At 47.5% G+C, this 22177-nt stretch overlaps 1 protein-coding gene across 1 annotated transcript in view; it reads right to left on the reverse strand.

The window, feature by feature from the left end:
- NOTCH4 (notch receptor 4) overlaps nt 1–20567 on the reverse strand; it is a 435421-nt gene extending 414854 nt beyond the window's left edge. Inside the window, exon 1 of the mRNA XM_078645863.1 lies at nt 20353–20567. Coding sequence (XP_078501989.1) covers nt 20353–20413 — 61 coding nt within the window. The 5' untranslated portion in view covers nt 20414–20567. The remainder of the gene's footprint in view (nt 1–20352) is intronic.
- Between the last annotated feature and the right edge of the window lie 1610 nt (nt 20568–22177).

Consider the following 22177-nt stretch of genomic DNA (forward strand, 5'->3'; position numbering starts at 1 on the left):
GTGCCAATGCCTTTGGAGACCATACGAGGGGCGTCCAGCCATTAGGGGACTAATACTGCTGTAGATCCTAAAAGGAATCATAAAATGATCTGACCACATCAATGGGCAAGTGGGATCAGCAACAATATGTGAGGATGTGGAAAGTATAATATCAAGAGTGTGACCAGCTGAATGTGTGGGTCCAGAATTGATCTTATTTAAGCCTAACGTGGCCATGTCAGCTAAAAAGCTCGCAGCCTCTACATGCTCCTTTTCTTCGCTATGGACATTAAAATCTCCCAGTAACAGGAAGTGCTTGGATGTAATTATGTAAGGGTCAATTTTCTCCATAATGTTTAGGTTAAAGTCCACACAGTATTGTAATCACGACTGAGGTAAGCACTGGATAGTATACATGATTGAGTGTTTAGAATATGATGGTTGGAGAGGAGTTCTGATATTGTGTTATTTACCCCACAGAGGACTGATGCCTCACTCGAGTGGTTTGGAGTGAGTACGATTATATATGTTTTAACTACGAGGTTGTACTGAGCATAATGATAGTTGAGTGTAGGGTTAGTTATCACTACTATGGTTGGTTATAATATAAATTTTGTTAGTTGATTGGTGATGGCACCGAATTAGCACATTTGTGGTGCATTTGGCTTTGGTTTAATGTGGGCAGACGATCACTTGTGCACTATATGGTAGACTGATAACTGTAGTATTGGGAATGATAAATGTATATATGTATATATGTTTTTTAGATTGTGTGCAACCCTCTCGTCCTGAAGATGGTCTCGTTGAACTAAGCTGGAGGAGACCGAAACGTCGACGCATTATCACCCTCTGTTTGTAGAAATGAATTGGTTTTGACATATGAACTGAATTAAGAGTGTCTAAAACTGTGTTTATTGTATGGCAAAACTGATGAGGGTGCTATACAGATGAACAGAGGTGATATACTAATCCTGTAGATAGACAATAACAGAACAGCATTTTTTGGTTGCCATGGTTGAATTGTAGAGATATCAATGTGTATGTATAAATGAATGATATACACTGTGATTTTGAAAAGAAAAACTTTATTGACTAAAGTATTTAAATATCAGTATACCTGGTGCATTTTCATTATTCGATAATTAATTTGACGACAGTACAACGGAGAAATAGTTGTGAATAAATCCTCAAGGATCATTTTGTGTACAATTATATATACCCATTTCCTTGGGGAAGATTGGGTTGCCCTATTCTATAATAGTCTCTATATATTATGGCAACCCCGCCACCCATTTTCCCTACTCAAGTCTAAGGATCCGATAGTACTCTGGGAGGGCGAGGGCAATATCAGGCAGGGAGGGGGGTTCAAGCAATGTTTCTCTTAAAAAAAACGAGATCTGGGGATTCTGAGCTCACCAGATCCCAGAGTTCAGTGGCATGTTTAGGTAAGGAACATACATTAGCCATGTACATGCGATGTTTATTGACTTATATACTAGTTGCAGCACATACCAAAACACGAGAAATGTGCTTCTATAAATAAAACAGGTCAATTTGTTATACAAAACGAAAGCCAGCCACAGTCATATTTTAACATTTCCTTATTTTGTAATATTTCTCTCACTTTCGCTCTCACACAAAAACATGCACACACAAGCAGGCAAACAGACAAACATAAGCAGACACTCACACAAAAGAATCAGGTGGGATTAAAGAACTTTTAACCTCCTTACCTCCCATGGCTTTCCTCATTGTGCTGTCACTGGGCTGCCTCGATTCCTTGCAATGCAGCATGATGGTGAAAACCCGAATATCATGCAAATGAGCCCACGCAGAATAGTTCAGGGGGGGCTCAGCTCGGGCTATAAAAGTGCTTTGGCTGTCAAAGAGAAGGGCTACCACCACTAGAGGCCAATGCGCTTACCCTTCAGGAGTACCGGTACTCTCCACAGCAGTAGAGAAGTGCTGGTACTCAGAGTGATACAAATAAGAAGTGCCGATACTCAGTACCTGTGAGTACCAGCCCATTTAAAGCACTGCGCACAGTGGAAGACCTTTAGCAAAGGTTAACTGGGCACCTTTCAGTTGCGGATCACTGCATTTAGGTGATAAACAGATACTAATGAGCGGAAACCTTTGCACAGACAGTGGTAACGTGTGTAAAAATCGAAGTAATCCTGCCAAAAATGGTGCCACATAAGTTACCGTTTCCCGCTGCATAATGTAGTCCTTGCAGCGTTTGCGTATCTCTTTTAGCCTCAGGGTTGTAATTGTATTTATATAGCGCTTACAACCCCTGCAGCGGCCTTGAACTGCTTTACTCTGGGCAGTGCGCTGCTGAGGAACACAAGGTTAGAAGTTAGTCCATTGTTATTATGACTAATCTTCTGAGTTCCAGCATGGGGAGAGGATGTAGCCTCATGGCTAGAGTGGTGGACCTCAAAGCTGGGGAACCGGGTTTGAGTCTCGGCAATGACTCAACATCCTGTGATTCTGGGCGAATCACTTAATAATCCCCCCCCCCCCCCCCCCTGCCTGACAGAAATGAATGTGTCCGTCTGTAACAAAACTGGTGCTCGTGATGCCCGATGTCTTGGGTCTAGTTTGTGCTATATAAAACTGTAAAAAGAAAAAAACATCCGATGTATTCACTCCTGTTTCTTTTTGGTAGGGGTGTACTGGGGGAGGATCATGCAGATGTTTGGTGGCATTCATTGATTAGGTAAAGATCAGTTTTTCTTGCTGAATTTTAAGACTATAGAGAAAGCTTTTTGTAACAGAATGGAGTTTGAGGACGCAATATTTGAGAGGGAAGCAACATTATTTGCCTGTGAAGATAGTGGTAAATTTGGTACTCTTGATAGATGTTAGAATCGGTGAACAATCTGTATGGTGCTAGGCAGGTGGGCAACTAGAGCCAAATTGGGGGGGGGGGCTGAAAAAGATTTCGGGGGGGCTACTTCTTCCAGCAATATACAGAGTGGCTGTAAGAAGGGGTGAACACACAACGAAAGCCTCATTTACAAGTAAATGGTCTTTTAAAGACCTGTTAAGTACTCGGGTGCGGCCCGCAAAGCTGTCTCAGCCTGGGCTGACACACACGAAGGGGGGGGGGGGGGGGTGTTGCGCGCCTGGTGCTAGGTTACCGCTTGACTACCGCTTTAGCAAGGACACCCTATAGTTTAGGGGTTCAGAGCTTAAAACAATGACTGGGCACACACCTTGAAAGGAGATTCTGCAGAGGCTGGAGTGGATGCCTTCTCAAGCTAGGCTCACAGTATTCATTGTAGATCAAAGTTGGATCCATGTTGGACGCCTTAGGCTTGACGCGGCACAAGATGGAGGGCGAAGACAGCTTCTCCGGACAGTGGAAGTGTACTGACTGCATTCCTGTGGCCTCAGTGCTGTGCCCTGGAGCTGCACTTTAGGGCCTCGCTGCCTGGAGTAGTATCTCACAGCCTGGGTGTAGTGCCTCAACAGCGGTAAGGTATGCTTTGCTTGCTTAATGGTAGCACTGTGAGGAATCAGGGTAGAGTTCCTTCCAGTCCTTGATATCCTTTGGGGGTTACCAGGGGTCGCAACTGAGACCCCTGGCACTGCCCTTGCGACCCCCTAACCTAAAAGGAGGCAAAGGCAGCATTAGGAACAGAGGAACAAGAGCATTTATCAGTGCTCGGAGGCTCTGCGACAGCATGCCTCAAGACTCTTAACAGTTGCAACTTGTAACTGTGACAGTTCTGGTCATGACGAACTCAGCTGAAGTGTAGCCGAGCAACACACTTAATAGGCCCCAAGCAGGCCTGGAGGTTTTCTATTCCAGATTGAGCAGCACAGGAGAAGTAATCTCTAAATTAGCCCCACCTTTGCAGTTCTAATATGCAAAGTATCGAAATGGCACTCATTTTTGAAGATTTATGATCAGTGCTTTTCTTTCACGTTTTATTCATTTGTATTTATATGTGTTTATTCATACCAGTGCACGTTTAGTTTCACTTCAGTACTACATTTTAACAGCATTCTATTTCAGGCATTTTCTTCTACTTTTTCATTAAAGTTTGTGTGAGAGAGAAGTGGGTTTCAGAGACCAGCAGGATGTGGTAGGGGCTGTAGATCAAGTTAGATGTGTGTGAATTGAGTAGTATGTATGGCGTACCGCAGCAGCTCTTTCAAGTGTCATACATCTGGGGTTCTAATTGGGTAATTTGGCTACAACCCCCGCATCCCAGCTCAGTTTGGAGATTGTCACAAAATCAGCTCAGCCAATAAGCTGAGTGGTGTATTTCTCTCCTTCATAGGCACCTGGTACGAATTCATTCATCTTCAGCTAAGCTCTAGCCAGAGTCAGTCACTCTGGGGGGCGTGGTTGCTGCAGCCAATCACACACATAGGCATCTTTCACCCTCACTGTGATTGGCCATGTAACTGAGCTGGCCCCCATTGGCTAACTTACTTCCTCGCTTGAGATACACTGCTCATCACAACCCGCCCATGTCTGCGATAGGTTTATCCATCTACCCCCAGGCACATGTATTTTTGAGTGCTGAGCCACTTGGAGCAAAGAAGACTCTCATGGAAATCTGGACACTTGGCATGCTACAATATGCCAAAATGGCACAGACAGCAGACGTGACATCAGGTGCCATTTAACCACTGCTGGCATCACAGGAAGTGGTCAACTTTAGATCCAAATGACATAAAAAAGGAATGTTACCAGTACGCCGACCATGGTGACCTCAGATAAATTCATTTCACTGAAGTGAAAAAAGCCATACAATAAATATAATGTCTTATCAGGGAGAACACAAACGGTTGACTTAGATAATAACAAATCTCAGCCTTTGAGCCTTCCTTGTGGGGTGCCTCAGGGGTCGTCACTGAGCCCTACGCTCTTTAATATCTATGTGATATACCTGGCAGCCCTGATTAGATTGTTTGATTTTCAGCTGACTTCTTACGCTGACGGCACTCAAATTGTGCTATCCTTCAACAACGGTCAGGTAAAAGAAACAGGAGTTCGCTTCCATAATTGCATGAAGGCCATTCCAAGTTGTATGTCGGCGAATTGTTTAAAACTGAATTCCAACAAAACCGAGGTGATTGTATTTGGAAACAACCCTTATGTAAGGACCCCAGACTGGTGGTCAACAGATATGGGAAATCATCCTACCCCCACTCCTAAAGTGAAAAATGTAGAAGTAATAGTGGGCAATAGACTGACTTTCTGTGACCACATTAGGTCAGTTGTATCCTCTTGTTTTCTGATTTTGCGAGTTCTAAGGAAAATAAAACCTTATCTCTCAGACATTAACTTTAGGACGGTAGTCACAGTCCTCATAATGGCACGCCTGGACTACTGCAATTGAATCTATCTGAATGCCCAAAAACAACTTCTCAATAGGCTTCAGATAGTCCAAAATGCAGCTGCCAGACTATTGTCTGGCATACCTACATTTGTTTCAGTCCGAAGTGAATTAACTTGGTTACACTGGCTCCCAGTGAAACAAAGGGTTCGCTTTAAGGCCCTTTGTATAGTCTTTAAAGCCCTTAATGGTACTGGCCCCGACCATCTGAGGCAAAGGTTCAAATGGTACACCACCAGTAGGACCCTACGATCCTTTGTGTCCACTCAACGAGCATGGGGGCTGGGAAGTATGAATCTAACCTGGGCCAGCCGACCAACGGGAGCAACGGGGAATATGGGGTTGTCCCGGGAGACATCAGGTGGATCTGAAGCATACATTGACGCGCCACCGTGACATGTAGAGGATATGTGTGCCGCGGTTTAGTGCCCGGGAGAAGAAGACGGGTGAGCTCCGGCGTCGTAATCCTACCCGTTGAGGTACTGGCCTCTTGTGTATGTCGGTCCGCTGTCCAGTACGATCACCATTGGAGCTGGGCCGCTAGAAAGTAGGACTCAAAGGATGGGGCTCCGAGGCCTCCATGGGTGGTGAGAAGCTGAAGGGTTTTCATGGCTACCCTGTGCCGGCCCGATCCCCAAATTAGGGCACCTAGGAGGGAATTGAGGTCCTGGAAGAAGGACCTTGGTGGGACCACCGGTAAGTTGGTAAAATGATATAGGAGCCGGGGAAGCATTATCATTTTAGCTAGGGCAATACGCCCTATCGGGGCGAGTGGGAGTCTGGTCCAGAAAGCAACCGTCGGTCGAAGGCTCGCGAGCGCCCTGCAGTGATTGCCCCCGAAGATGTCAGCGGGAGAATGGTAAAGTCAGACCCCAAGGTATCGGGGAGCTTCCGTGGATCATGAGATCCTTTGCGTCCCCAGCCAGGTATCGCGGGGTGGTAGGTCCGGGTGGAAGGCGTATACCGTGGATTTGTCCCAATTCACTCGGAGGCCCGAGGCGTCCGCGAATTCGGTAAGTGCCGTCCATATGGGGGTGAGGTCGGCCATAATATCCCGGACATAGATGAGGAGGTCATCTGCGTACATGGAGACGCTGTGCGTGACTCCCGCGAGTGGGATGCCCCAGTTCAGACCCCCCTGGCGTAACCTGTCGCTAGTGGTTCGACTGTGAGGGCGAAGAGGAGAGGCGAGAGGGGGCACCCCTGCCTCGTGCCTCGCCGGACCTCGAACGCCGCCGAGATGTGTCTCCCAATCCGGACCCGTGTAGACAGGTCTGTATATAGGAGACGCGTGTACGCCATGAGTACAGGGCCGATGTTGAAGCGGCGTAGGACTGACAAGAGGTATGGCCATGTGAGAGTGTCGAACGCCTTCTCCAGGTCCAGGATGAGACAGGCGGAGCGAGGATACCTGTCCCGTACCTGGTCCTGAACATGGAAGATGCGGCGGATGTTCTGTGAGGTGTTCCTCCCTGGGACAAAGCCGCACTGGTCCGGGTGGACCAGCGGGCGTATGATCTGGGCGTATCTGTCTGCCAATACCTTCCCGAGGAGTTTACAGTCTGCAGGCAGTAGTGTGATGGGGCGATACGAGCCCATAAGATGTGGGTCCCGGTGCGGTTTTAAAAAGGTCACGATTACCGATTACCGCAGTGAGCGGGGTAACACTCCCTGATTGAGGGCCGTCGCGAACACCTGTGCCAGGCGTGGGATCACCAGAGGGGAGAACGTCGAAAAGCATTCTAGCGGGAAGCCGTCGAGACCTTGGGCTTTATTGCGAGACAGGGCTCGTAGCGCCTGAGTGATTTCTGAAGGCACTATTTTGGCGTCGAGCGCGAGTTTGTCGGCATCCGAGATCGTGGGTAGTGACAGCGGATCGAGGAAATGGGTGACAGATGATGGAGAAAGCGAGATCGGGGCACCGTACACTATGGCGTAATAGCGTTGGAACGCCAGAAGAATCTCCGCCTGGGAGCGCACAAGCTCACCCTCCGGGTTGACGATGTCCGTGATCGGCCTAGTCTCGGTGTCTTGTTGCGCCAGCCATGCGGGCATCGCACCTGTTTTGTCCCTGTCTCTATGGACTCTGGAGGCATAGGCCCTGAAATTATATTTCCGGAGATCAGCGCAGGCTGCCTGGTAGGCTGACTTTGCTTCAGCTGTGAGCGCAGCGTGTTCCTCTGAGGGATCGCTCGTTTAGTGAGTGTAGCTAGGCCCTGTTCCGTGGTCGTAAGTGCCTGTTCCAATGTGCGTCGGACCCCTGTGATTTGTTTAATGCATTCCCCCCGTGCCACCACCTTGAACGCATCCCACTCTATCAATGCCGAGGAAGCTGTGTTCGTGTTGTGTGTGAAGTAGTCCTGTATGCTGTGTGTGTGTGCGAGTCTCGGAACACCTGATCAGTCAGACATTCCCTAGGTAGTCGCCAGGTAGGGACAGAATAGCGCTTACTAGGCGTGTGGAGGCCCCGTACATTGAGTGTGAGGACATTAACGTCCGATCGTGGAACTGCCATCAATCAGAGTCTGTGCAAACAATTGAGAACACCCAGTAGACCCGGGGGAATGTGAGTTTGTATATCGTGTACATGCCCGTGCACGCCTTGCTGCTGAGGGGAAGGGACAGGAACTGACAGGAGGGAAAACTGTTGTAACAGGGATTGGGAAACAGTCCCAATGCAGGGGATACATCACCGGGGGCGGTATATTCAAACTAGTGTCCCACTAGGGGAAGAATACAACAAGAAACTGCGGGGGCGGCAGCGCGTGTGTATGCGAGGCTGGGCACTGATCGGGCTTTTGCAGGAGAGATGTATGTCGCGTGTGAGCCTACATAGGAAGAGCGCTTAAGCAGATTCAGAGCGCATTCGGTAAGTAAGGTGTTCATAAAGAGGATACAATCCAGTCACATATCACTCAGAGGTGCCAGGTCGTCCATCCAGGATAGCGTCCATCGTTTGCGTGATGACTAGGGGGGAAGAGGCCAGACCTATTCCCGACATCGTGCCATCACTGTCACGGTCTTTTTCCGGAGTGAAGAGGTGTGGTTGGCGCTCCAGGTCTGGTGCTAGGGGTGACTAGTGCAGTTCAACCACCGCTCCCAGAGCATCCCGCCGCTCTCGCATGATCTGCGTTAAATCTGGTGATCTCGCGGGGGAGAATCCTTGGCTCTTGGAGGGGTCCGCCTGGGGGTGCTTCAGGCCACGTCTCCTGGATCTCCGCGAGTGACTGTTCTGGTCTCGCTGGACTCCCGCCTTGGGTAGTAATGGGCAGTGGAGCTCAGCCCAATCTCGCTCCTCCTCGGCGGTGACGAAGAAGATGGCCGTGCCCTTGTGTAAGACCTTGAGGTGGGCTGAGAACAGCAAGGTGTACTGGACATTGTTTGCACGGAGGCGTCTTTTAACCTCAAGAAATGTGGACCTCTGCTGCTGAACCTCTCGAGCATAGTCCGGGAACACCATGATCTGCTAGTCCTCCACCTGCAGGGGGCCCGCTGCCCGGGCCGCGCGGAGCACCGCGTCACAGTCACGGAAATGTAGGAACTTGGCTAACATGGGCCTTGGAGGGAAGCCTGCTCTTGGTTTCCGGGCGGGGACCCTATGAGCTCGTTCAATGGAGAAGAACGCCGAGCGTTCCACCTCGGGGGTGAAAGACCTGGTCCATGACTCCATATAGTTCAGGGGGTCTGAGTTCTCAATTCCCTCCGGAAGGCCCAGGACGCGGATATTGCAGCGTCTCGACCGCCCCTCCAAATCGACTGTGCGTTCTTCAAGGGCCGCCACGCGGCGCAGGACCTCCTGCAGATCTGTCCCCTGCGCCTTCACGGCGGGTTGCAGGTCGGTCAAGATCTTCTCCCCATCCCTCACTCTGTCCGCCAGTTTGCGGTGGTCGTCGCGGACCAAGCTGATGTCCGTCGAGAGGGTGCCCAAACGCTCCTCCATCGATAGTCGGGACATCTCTATGGCCGCCAGCACCTGGTCTAGTTTCGCCGATAAGGTGGGGTCCATTTGTGGCGCGTGGGTTTGCGACCAGGTCCGGGTGTGTGGCATGTTCTCGGGGCCGTTTCAGGGACGGCGGTCACCTGCGTGCCCTTAGGTTTCCCCATGCCAACAGCAGGTGGGGCGCTGGGAGTCAGTGAGGGCAGGGAGAGGCGGGTCCCTCGAGGAGAGGTCACCCGAGCAGACCCTAGTTAGGGTAGAATGCGTGGCCACAACAGGTGCAGGGTGGTCAAGGGCTAGCCCACCAGGCCCCGGGCTCCAGAGTGATGATGTGCTCACATTGGATGGGCGAAGCAGGGGCAGAGGCTGCGGAGTCTCCCCGCTGGCTGTCCTCGTCGTGGGTGTCGGCAATTCCGCTCCGGTGGTCCCCGCAACAGGGGGGGCCAGGCCTCTGGACGCTTCAGCAGGGCCAGGTGGCCGTAGCGATCAATTGGCAGGGAGAAAAGGCCAGTCCAACCTCCCGGCAGCAGGTAGCAGGAGCGTGTGGGCGGCGCGCGGCGAGCAGGGGCTCCAGGAGTGCAGCCGGGAGCTCCTCAGTCCCTCTCAGACGTGCACGGGCCCCATGTTGAGGTCAGGCACCTCTGGGGAGCAGGCGTCGGATGGCAACGGAGGGCGCCCCAGTCATGCAGTGGGTCTCTGCCCCGTGCCTACCTCCAGCGATGGGTGCAGCGATGACGGCAGGCTCCATGGGCTGCTCGGTGTGGCCACCAGGAACCAGGACGCAGCAAGGCGCCTGTAGCCGGAGGGGTGTCGCAGCAGCGGGGCACAACAGCGCTCAGCTCCCGCTGCTCTCGCCGCCTGGTCCGGGTAGTCCGCTGGCAGTCTCCTCACCGCTATGCCTAGGGGGTCCCGGGGAGAGCAGTGTCATCGGGCCGCGGCTGCCATCTTGGGTCTCGGCGCGCGGCTCCGGTGGGAGTATTCATGAAGTCAGTTCGCCCCTTCCAGCGCTGGCAGAGTCACCGTGGTCGACGCCCCGGTGTGCAGGGGTGTTCCGGTCTGCAGTTTTGCGTTGTGGGGCTACGGTGATCCTCCAGTCTGGGTAGAGTGCTAGCCCGATCGCGGAGCCTGAGTAAAACACGGCCGCCATTGTGGCTTGCTTAGCCACGCCCCATTCCATTTCCTAGCGATGGTGATGTTATTCCAATGCTAGTGAGGTTATTCTAGATCCTGGTGAAGGTATTCCAGATCCTGGTGATGTTATTCCAGATCCTTGTAATATTATACCAGATCCTAGTGATGCTATTCCAGATCCTGGTGATGTTATTCCAGATCCTTGTGATGTTATTCCAGATCCTAGTGATTTTAGTCCAGATTCTAGTGTTGTTATACAGATCCCAGTGAAGTTATTCCAAATCCTAGTGATTGTGATGTTATTCCAGATCCAAGTGATGTTATTCCAGATGCTAGTGAAGTTATTCCAGATCATGGTGATGTTATTCCTGATCCTAGTGAGGTTATTACAGATCCCGGGGATGTGAATTTAGATCCTAGTGACGTTATTCCATATACTAGTGATGGTGATGTTATTCCAATGCTAGTGAGGCTATTTCAGATGCTAATGAAGGTATTCCAGATCCTGGTGATGTTATTCCAGATCATTGTAATGTTATTCCAGATCCTAGTGAGGTTATTACAGATCCCGGGGATGTGAATTTAGATCCTAGTGACGTTATTCCATATACTAGTGATGGTGATGTTATTCCAATGCTAGTGAGGCTATTTCAGATGCTAATGAAGGTATTCCAGATCATGGTGATGTTATTCCTGATCCTAGTGAGGTTATTACAGATCCCGGGGATGTGAATTTAGATCCTAGTGACGTTATTCCATATACTAGTGATGGTGATGTTATTCCAATGCTAGTGAGGCTATTTCAGATGCTAATGAAGGTATTCCAGATCATGGTGATGTTATTCCTGATCCTAGTGAGGTTATTACAGATCCCGGGGATGTGAATTTAGATCCTAGTGACGTTATTCCATATACTAGTGATGGTGATGTTATTCCAATGCTAGTGAGGCTATTTCAGATGCTAGTGAAGGTATTCCAGATCCTGGTGATGTTATTCCAGATCATTGTAATGTTACTCCAGATCCTAGTGATGATTTTATTCCAGATTCTAGTGCTGTTATATAGATCCTAGTGACGTTATTCCAGATCCTACTGATGTCATTCTGGATCATGGAAATGTTATTCCAGATACTGGTGATGTTATTCCAGATCCTGGGGATGCTTTCCAGATCCTATTGATGTTATTCCAGATCCTAGTGATGGTGATGGTATTACAGAACCTGGGGATGTTATTCAAGTTCCTAGTGATGTTATTGCAGATCATATTGATAGTGATGTTAATCCAGATTCTGGGGATGTTATTCCAGATCCTAGTGATGTTATTCCAGATCCTAGTGATGGTGATGCTATTCCAGATCCTGGGGATGTTATTCCATATATTAGTGATATTATTATAGATCCTAGTAATGTTATTCCAGAACCTGTGGATGTTAATCCAGTTCCTTGTAATTTTATTCCAGATCCTAGTGATTTTATTCCAGATTCTAGTGCTGTTATATAGATCCTAGTGACGTGTTTCCAGATCCTACTGATGTCATTCTGGATCATGGAAATGAGATATATTTTTTTATTTACAAATGATACACTGCTAGTGACCTACTAAAAATGGAGTCCAAGTTAAGGAACCTTCACTGACTGCCAGTTTGAGCCGGGATCCACATAAGGCCCTGACTCATAAACAAATATATAGTGGGTACATTCACACCTTGACCAATGAGATCTCGCTGCGGGTTGCCCGTGACACCACTTACAACACCTTCCGGTAGAGAGGCTTCCCTCTCCAGAATTCCACATTCTGGGCAGTTCCCCTCATCCAGAGCAGAGCAAACAGCATCCTCACCATCTTCAGAAGGACCCTCAACATTGTCCTGTGCACACCTACCCCAAGAACCACCACAGCCAGGCGGACTGGAAGAGATCTGAGCACTGGCAAGGAGGCCAGCCCAGAGAGGCTTCTACTGGGAGGGTGCAGGTACAAGTCAATGAAAATAAATAAATCATCAAAACAATTACTACACGAGCTACTAGTTGCACCCATAGAGAGATGCCAATATAACAAGGATGCATTCCCACAGTCACTGAAAATGAACACAAATAAGAGAGGTAAGTGACATACACACTTAGACAACTCTACAGTACCTTTTGGTCACAGGTGCAAATCCCACAGGGTCCACTCAGCCTTTCATCCATCTGAGGTCAATAAAATGAGTACCATTGAGATGAGTAACAATAAACATCTGTAATTCAGCACCAAGATATCCTTGGGTGAACGTGCACTTTACAAACACACATGTTATGGTTTTTTATCAAAGCTGTCTGGAAGAACCCACTCTAGAGAAATCCACTCCTGAGAAATTAGATCCTGTAGGGATTCTGGGTTTAAGAAGCAGAGCCACGTTTTTGTAGGGAAGGTGGCATGAGGCAGAATTGTACAAAAACGCAATATTCACAAAAAGGGGCGCTACTTCACCACTCTGCGGCTCACCAGTGACACAAGTGCCAAGAAGCACCCACGTTGTGAGCAGAAAACGGCACTAATGGGGAAAAAAGGCACGAATCATGCATATATACTAAAATATATTAGTGAAGGAAAAAGGCCACCAACCTGCCCCACCTTTTACAGAAAGTGGCTTGGTGAAGGAAAAGAGCCACAAAATAACCAGATATTTTACTGAAACTACACTACTGAAAGAAAAGGGCGACAAAGAAGCCACATCAATTACAGAAAGGCTGCACCAGAACTACACAAATAGCACCTTATTTACCAACAGAGTCCTACTGGAGGAAAAGACTGTAAACCAGCCACTGTATCTACAGCGAGGCCTCTGCGGAAGGAAAGACACAAACTATCACAGAGCTCTCCTGGAGGGAAGGAGCCACAGAGCAGACACATAATTTACAGTGATGGCTAATTTAGGGGTGGTCGGAATTTGCGTAGTCATGCTACGCAAAGCTCCCGCGAAACGGTAAAAAATCTCTGGGAACACGCAGAGTTCCGCGAACACACGGAATTGCTTGTTTCGCCCATTCGCGATGCTTTTTTCCTGTTCGCGAATGCTGTTTGCGTGCTCGGGGGGAAATATCTCACATACACGCATTTTGAAAGAGCGAACAAGCAAAAAATTCTGCGAAGCCTCGGATCGCAGAAATACCCAAATTCCGCGAGCGGAACAAATTTACCGCCCAAGCCTAGAGGGCTTTCCCAGAAGAAACACTACAAAACAATCACATAATTTAATAAACAGAACTACTGACGCAAAAGACACAAAACAGCAGCATCAGTTCCACAGGGCGCTCCCTTCTTGGCAGTTCTCTTTAGTATCTATCCGCGTTATTCAGCGCCTTTAAGAACACAATGGTAGGGGCGCAATTCTAAGTGAGGACTGAGAGGCCTGGTTAAAGTTGTATCAAGTTCACACGCAATGGCTGATATACAATGTGTACTGAGAGATATTAAAATACGAATGAATAACAACTCTCCCCACCTCAATAACTCCAAAACAGAGGCTGGCTTACGGACAAATCATTTTACTTATCACTCCTAACCTGTGAGAACTTTAATCAGAAGGTTGCAAGATGCATTATTTGTGGGGCTGTGGCTTTGACATGACTCTAAGCATTTCAGAGGGAATAATATTTGATAGCTGCATTCCCGAACTGGCTATCCATTAAGCACAGCAACCCTGTTGGTGTGAGCAGCTATTAACTCAGGATTAAAACATTTGAATATTCACAGCGTGATTTAATACAATGAAGTGGATCAGGGTCATTAATGGTTGGTATAGGCCTTCTGCTTCAACATTCCAATGTTTTTTCTGTTCCTCCTTTTTAAATAAGACGATTCTCCGCCCAATGTGTGGAATATTCTAATAGCTTTATACAGCCCTGCCAAGTACCAGGCATCAGGGGTTTCACTAACGCATTTTAGTGCTGGTGTCCGCATCCCTGCACTAAAATTCTAACATCATGAATAACTAGTTCCTACACGTGTGACAAAACGCTGTAGGCAGCCACCTGTGGTATGGTAAACAAAGAAGGCAGCATGCTTGCTGCAACAGCTATGAAGACTCCCCCAACCCACCCCCGGCCCCCAGGTTGAGGAGATTTAACTCTTTGCTATGATGAGTGATGGCCTGGGCCCAGTCGATTGTTTACTTTGTAATCAATTATTTTCTTCACTTTAGCCGGGTCTGGTGGCTTAATGGACTAATACATCCATTGTAGTGGTTTGTGTTTGACCTCATGGTAACGGGTTCAAATTCTGGTGGGTTCGCACAGCCTTTCATCTTTCTAAGGTCGATAAAATGCATACCATTAAGTTGGGTAACAATAAAAATCTGGTATTCAGCTCCAAGATACCCTTATGGGTGAAAGTGTGCATTACAAATACATGTCACTTTAACAGCAACAAATTAAGCTGTGGCCTTTGGCACGACCCTCACACTGCTGGCGGCTTAGCGAGCACTGTTTTTAACCCCGCTGTCCCATCGGAACCATTCTCTTATTACACTGAATCGTCCTTCCCATTGTACGTAGGAGAAAATAGGTTCCCATTTCCCCCTCTGTTTTCCTTATCAATCTGGCATGCACAAACAGCAACACCCTTTAGTTTCCTCTACTGAACACGTGGCTGCACCAACGCCCTATTCCACATCAGAGGCGGGGGGTATTTGTCTTTTAAACTCACCTTCCTGGCGGGGATGCATGACATTACAACGCATGCTTTTACCACGCATGTCTTTACAACGCGTTTTTTACAACGCATGCCTTTACAACGCATAGTGCTTTGGGGAGCTGGATAGTGAATAGTTTAATTTACTATTCCAACTCCAGTCCCCGTGGATAGTAGGGAAGGTGTTGGATAGTAAATTAAACCTATTCCCTATCCTAGAGCGCTCCCCAGCACAATGCATTGTAATGGTTTGCGTTGTAAAAGTTGCGTCGTAAAGGCACTGCGTGGTAAAAGTTGCGTTGTAAAGGATGTTTCCCTCCTGGCGGCACTGGGTCTTTTCATGGTGTTTCATTGAGTCAAAACCAAAGAGAAGAGCAGGGGCTTTTGGGATACTGAATACTAAATTATCAGGACAGTGTCAGTTCGGGTCATTTAGGGCCTCATTTATGGCATTTTGGCATAGGGCACTGCTGCCTTACACCAAAGTGGAAGGGCAGGATAGCACCCGCCTCGTCAGGGGTAGTAAGCACTATACAAATGCAATTAAAAATACAATACAATACAACATATTTAAGCAATACAGTGTATTCCTGTCCTTTCTGCCTGTGCTGGCACTGTTACGGCAACCTAGCGCCAATGTAGGCACCCTTGAACCACAGGGCAAGGGTGCCTGTGTTGTCTGCAGGAAGGGGCACCTACTTGCATCAAAAACAATCCAAAGAGGCATCTTCCTCTTCCTGTGTGTGCTGTAGAATGCAGCACATATAGAAAGAGCGACTGCCCTTTGTTCTTTCACTGTTACTAGTCCATGAGTGTGCACACGGCTGAGTCCGGCTTCCTGCTGATGTACCACCCCAGGGCCGCTGGCACACTTGCTAAGCACATAAGGCAGCAAGACCTATCTGTCTATATGAGCAATTACTCCAATAACCATGCATATTCCATGTAATACGGCTTCAGTACTATCCAATGGAACTCTTTATTAGCAAACCTAGTAAAATGAAAACATACTAAGGTTACTTTGGACTTTGCATACAGCTCCTTGATGTCAGTTCTGAAGTCACTGAACTATTTTTTAAGGATTACAACTTGTAACTTGTGGGCAACACGAGGATCTCTGCAGCTAAAGCAGTGTTCCCTCGAGCTATCTACATAAAAAACAAATCTGTGAGTTGTGCCTCACATTGTGCTTTGCAGCAGGCGCTTTAACCCTCTATGTTATTTTATGATAACCCAAACCTATGACTAGATGGCACACAGATTTCTCCAGCAAATGCATTATCCACAATGTAGTATAATGACCTTTCATTTTGGGTTATATTGCAATTTCAGTCCATGAACGTTTCAGAGCAGGGGCGTTGTGAACCCCCCACTTTAGCAGCTACAGCGGGGGTGTAGTTCTTGATGGGCCTCTTCTGTCTGCAGCTTGGCAGATAAAGACTGACAATTTACGTGAAAGGCTTGGTGGGTAAGTGAATGAAAGGATGACTGGACTTGTGGGTGAATGAAAAGGTGGATGGATGGTGAGTGAAAGGGTGGATGGAGAGATGGCTGGATGAATGAGTGAAAGGATGGATGTAAGAATAGATGAGTGAAGGATGGATGGATGAGTGAAAGGGTGAATGCATGGCTGAGTGAAAGGATGCATGGGTGAGTGGATGGTTGAGTGAAAAGGTGGGCTGATGCATGAGTGGATGGATGGGTGAAAGGATGGATGGCTAAGTGAAAGGGTGTATGAATGGCTGAGTGAAAGGGTGGATGAATGGATGGGTGGATGGAACAGGTGGATGGGGGGGTGGATGGATGGAAGGGTGCGTGAAGGGTGGATGGATGAATGGATATGTGCTTAGCTGAGTCAAAGGATGGATAGATGAGTGAAAGGGAGGATGGATGGAGTAGCAAAAAGATAGATGAGTGAAAGGCGGGTTAAGAGGGGTGGATGAGTGAAAGCATAGACGGATTTGTGAAAGGGTAGATGGATGGGTGGATGAGTGGATAGATTAGTGGATGACTTAGTGAAAAGATGTATGGCTGAGTTAAAGAGTGGATGAATGGCTGAGTGACAGGGTAGATGGATGAGTGGATGAATGTGGATGAATCATGGATGGGTGGGTGGATGGAAGGGTGGGTGGAAGGGTGGATGGATGAATGGATATGTGAATGGCTGAGTGAAAGGATGGATGAATGAGTGAAAGGGAGGGGGTGGATGAGTAAAAGGGTAGACGGATGGATGGATGGATGAGATGATGGTTGAGTGAATGAATGGCTGGGTGGAAGAGTGGATGGTTTAGTGAAAGGATGGATGGATGAGTGAAAGGGAAGACGGCTGTATGAATCAATAGATGAGCGGATGGATGAATGAGTGAAAGGGAGGATGGATGTATGAATGGATGGAGCGGATAGATGGATGAGCGAAAGGGTGGATGGAGGGATGAATGACAAACGGTGGATGCATGACTGAAAGGATGGACAGGTTTGATGAATAGGTTTGGAGATGATTGGATAGGTTTGGATATGGATGGGCGGATGGATGGATAGACAGAATGGTGAAAGACTGAATGATAGTTTAAAGAATGAATGGATGACAAAATGTAAAGGTGAAATGGTGGTTATCAGTTAGCGGATGGAAAGGTGAAAGAATGAATGGATGGATGCTTGAATGGCAGGGAGCTGTTTTGGGGAGGGTCGCAATAATTTCCTTCACTTGTTTGGTGCTATAAGACATTTGGTTCAAAGTGAGGGTTATTTTAATTTTCTGGCTACCCCCTTTTTTCAGAGACCCGCAGAACAGCCACGATGCTTACAGTTAGTTGCAGAAAGGGTTACACGACAGTCATGTAATTAGCAGAAACTGAGATTCCCTGAGAAAGACAGACACAAACAACTATTTAATTTAGTCGAAGACATCCTTGAAGCAAATAGCCTTGTCACAATCACGTTATTTACACCGTGTTTTTCCCCTGGCGATAACACGAAGCAACCAGGCTTTTCACACACAGGGCGAGCCCCTGAGAGGCATGGAAGAAGGAATGACGTGAGGTGAGACAGAGTGGGAGACATGATAAAACATGTCACATGCAAGTGGCCACGGAGATTGAGCTAAAGAGAATTTTTTGTTTGTTTTGCAAACAGAGAGACACACAGCGACTTAATTTACTGAATGAGAGAGAGCGACACATAGGTAAGTAGGTAACGTAGGTAAAAGGGAATAATAGGCACTGATCAGTAGAAAGGAACACGTTTACTACCAGACAAATTGTGCCTTGATGATTAGAGCCCATCAGGACAAAGATATACATAAGTTTTGGAAGTTAGTCCAGAGTGGGGGCAGAGAGTCAAAGGACTCCCTAAGGTGTTTGGTGCCAGAGAACGCGTGGGGTTGCATTCCTATGTAATATCTATATGGCCAGAGGGGTATCTGAGAGAGGAAGGTGGCCCATTCCAGGGGAAGATTTATTGGGGTTCTTCTCTGAACTTTCCTCAGTGATACGGATATCCTCCTTAAAACTAACTAAGGCAGCAGGTCCGGATAACGTATCCGCCATTGTTATAAAATCCAACTCTGAATGGTGGACTTGTTTTTTCTCTAAAATCTTTGTTTTTGTAACAAGGACGGGTAACTTTCTGCCTAGTTGGAAGGGTGCAATAATTAAGCCTATTCACAAAAAAGGAGTTGGATGACCCAAAAAATTACAGTTTGATAAGTTTGCTCGATGTCGCAGCTAAATTGTATTCCAAGGTGATCGATCTTACAATCACTGAAAGATTGGACTGAGACCAATAACCTCGTCTCTATTAGGCCTGGGCGGTAAATTCCGTTCCGCTCGTGAAATTTGGGGAATTTCGCGTTTCGCGGAGAACGTAGAATTGCCAAAAATTCCGCGATCCGCTGCTTTGCGGAATTTTTTGCTTGTTTGCGCTTTCAAAATGCGTGTCCGTGAGATATTTCCCCCTGAGCATGCAAACAGCATTTGCGAACAGGAAAAAAAGCATCGAGAACGGATGTAACAAGCAATTCCACGTGTTCCCGAACTCTGCGTGCTGGCAGAGATTTTCTACCGTTTCGCTGAGCTTTGTGTAGCGCGACTATGCAAATTCCGCCCACCTCTTGTCTCTATGGAACAAGGAGGTTTTAAACAAGGTCGCTCTACGGTAGACCATTGTGTTAGTTTGTGGGCTCTTGGACAGAAGGCAATGGGAACTACAGAATCTTTGTTGTTGTTTTGTTGCTTTTAGCTCAGCATTTGACCTTGTGGCTCGCACTCTTCTGTGGGATAAGCGCCGACATCTGGCCATTCCCAGTAGCTTACTTGCAATCCTCCAGGACTTGCACCACCAGAACTGGGCTCAGGTAGAACTAGACTTCAATGGGAGCCTTTCTTCAAGAATCCCGCTGGGTAATGGGCCAAGGCAGGGCTGTGTCCTGGCTCCCACGCTGTTCTCAATATTCCTAGCAGATCTGCCCCGTGCCCTTGATTATCCAAAATCTCTTTTGTGGAAAATAAGTACCAGACATATTTCAAGTCTCCTCTATGCGGATGACTTGGCTATTTTAGACCTGACACAAGTGGGCCTCCAGAGGAACCTGGAAATGTATAATTCATACTGTGTGGCTAACAAATTAAAGGTTAATATGAAGAAAACCCCCATTTTTTTTTGTTTTCTTCATATATATTACAATACACTTTTTTGATTACATTTTATTCACTATACTATTGCTCACAAAGCTTGGAATGTGTACATGTTTCTAAAGCGCACACTTAGTCAACATGTCGATGTGGCCATGTGCAAGGATTGGTACAGAACATACAAACATGAGAGAGAGCCATCCGTGAAGCATAAGACGAGGCCAGTGGTCATGTTTAATGAGGGCTAATGGCACGTTACCCGAACATGAAGTTTCCATTGAAGGGCATCTGACTGAAGGGATAACAGCAGCAAAACTTACGTTTTTGTTCAAAAACGGTGTAAACTGAGTATATTCATCAAGTGGTGACTGAGGTGCAGGTGTTACTCTGAAGTATACTTGGGAAAAGGTACATCAAAGCACAGACTGCACGTAGCACTGGCTCATGCAACATGGTTTCACCTAATGTTGTGCCATTGCTCGACCTATAAAGCGCCCTGACATTGGCAGTGACATGCTCAGCGCTATAATCCACCACAAGACTACGAGGTGTCCAGTGGGATGGAAGCAGTGGTCACACCGGGTGGTCTGCGGGATCTGTGACAGGTGAGACCATGACCTCCCCCCGGCCCTAGGTCTCTCTTACCTCGGCAGTGCGGGAGGAGGGCGCTGCTGAGTAGAATAAGCAGCTGGGCGGAAGTCCTCATTCCACTCGGGCGCTAACAGGCCACCGTCGGTCCGTGGGGTATGCTGGGCCAACTGTGACCCGAGAAGTCCACTGCACCCACGAGCACCCCGACCACAGGCACTCCTGACACCCCGGCCACCCGCTGCCCACCCAAGTCTCACGCCTGAGGGAGTGAGTGAGTGAGGTCAGTCCCTGAGTTGGAAACACTCCCTCGCAAGCCACCCTTCCCCTGCCCAGAGGAACACCACCCCCGGCCGTGCTGTGGGAACCGCGCTCTAACCCACTCACGCGCCTAGACGCCATTTCCTGAGCACACAATGCAGAGGCCTGGGACTGAGGAAGGAGGGGGAGAGAGCAGCGTGGGAACAAGCAGGACTGGGAGGGGGGAGCAGTGGAGGGAGGGAGGGCAGAGATAAGGAGGGAAGTGAGGAGAGAAAAGGAAGGGGAACCGACGAGGGAACCATGAGAACTGAGACACAGATGGGCGCAGACGGTGGGAGAAGGAGTAAAAAGAAAGGGGCGAGATGGAGATAGTGAGTGCAAAGAGGGGAGAAAAGGAAACAGATGAGCTACGACAGAGAAAGAAAACAGATGAACAAGAATGCGATAAACGAAAACAAAGTCATGGAGAGAAACTAGGCAGAAAATAAACGATGAATGAAGAGCGTAAGATGCGAAACAGTTTAAACAAAAGAGAAAAAGCTAGAGAATGGAGCAGAGGACAATAGGATAACACAAGACTGAACTAAGTACATTTGGAAAGCAAGAAATATAATGAGAGAAGGGGCAATCAGTAGAAGGCAGCTTTTCCCAACCCGGGTTTGTTGGTCACACCTTGTACCATGTTCTATAGTGGGAGGCTGCCGGCCCTGCCTTCAAGTTGCATAAACACAAGCACTGTCCACCTTGTCACTGACCTGTTACAGGCCTGTTGTGTGCTAGAAAAACACAGGACTCATCCTGCCCCAGCTCTACCAGAATTCCAGAGCAACTGCCCCCGAGTCTGGTGTGTGATATTCCTAAGGCACCACATGATTCCTTCTCAGCATCCCATAAAAAAGGCACGACCTCCGGAAAATAATGTATTTATTCCGTTTGGACTAATGAAAATATGGATTTATTTCTCGGTTTAGGAAAGGATTAGAGCAAAATTATTGCATGAACAGTGCAATTTTCTGTTGCATTTTTAAAGCACAGTGGACACGCAATTCAAGCACATTCTTCTTAGCATTTTAGGTATCTTCCACCCAAATATGGTACAACGCTACCACCTAGTGGCTAAACGTAGTTATAACCTACAGAAGTAATCGATGGCATGTATGTAAACACCGACAATTTAAATTAAATTGAGCATATGTTTATTTCTCAAATTTCAATGGGAGCATTTTAGAAGAGCAAAAATACAATTTTAAGTTTAGAACGTGGATATTTTAGTTTTAATAGAAAGTCTCTTCTTTCTGGTCAGGTATCTGCAACAGGAGAGCTGCCGTTTCAACAATGTGAACATATCAAGTCTAGGGAGAAGTTTTAATTACGATGGCGAAAACAGTAAAAAAATAAAAATAAATCACAAAATTATGCAATATGCGTTTTCGCACCTTTTTACACCCAAGGATATCTCGCGGGGACTGACGTGCCTAGAAAGTTTCTCGCTGAGAGATTTTCTATTCGAATGAGTCTCCTATTGGTACCTGTTGAGAGCTTTTTTTACGAGACGTACTCGGTTGAAAAATGTGATGCGAGATACCGCAAATCACATTATGGAAAAAAAATGATAATTTTG

The sequence above is a fragment of the Lissotriton helveticus genome, chromosome 5_1 (genome assembly GCF_964261635.1).
Source record: "Lissotriton helveticus chromosome 5_1, aLisHel1.1, whole genome shotgun sequence".
Classification (NCBI taxonomy): domain Eukaryota; kingdom Metazoa; phylum Chordata; class Amphibia; order Caudata; family Salamandridae; genus Lissotriton; species Lissotriton helveticus.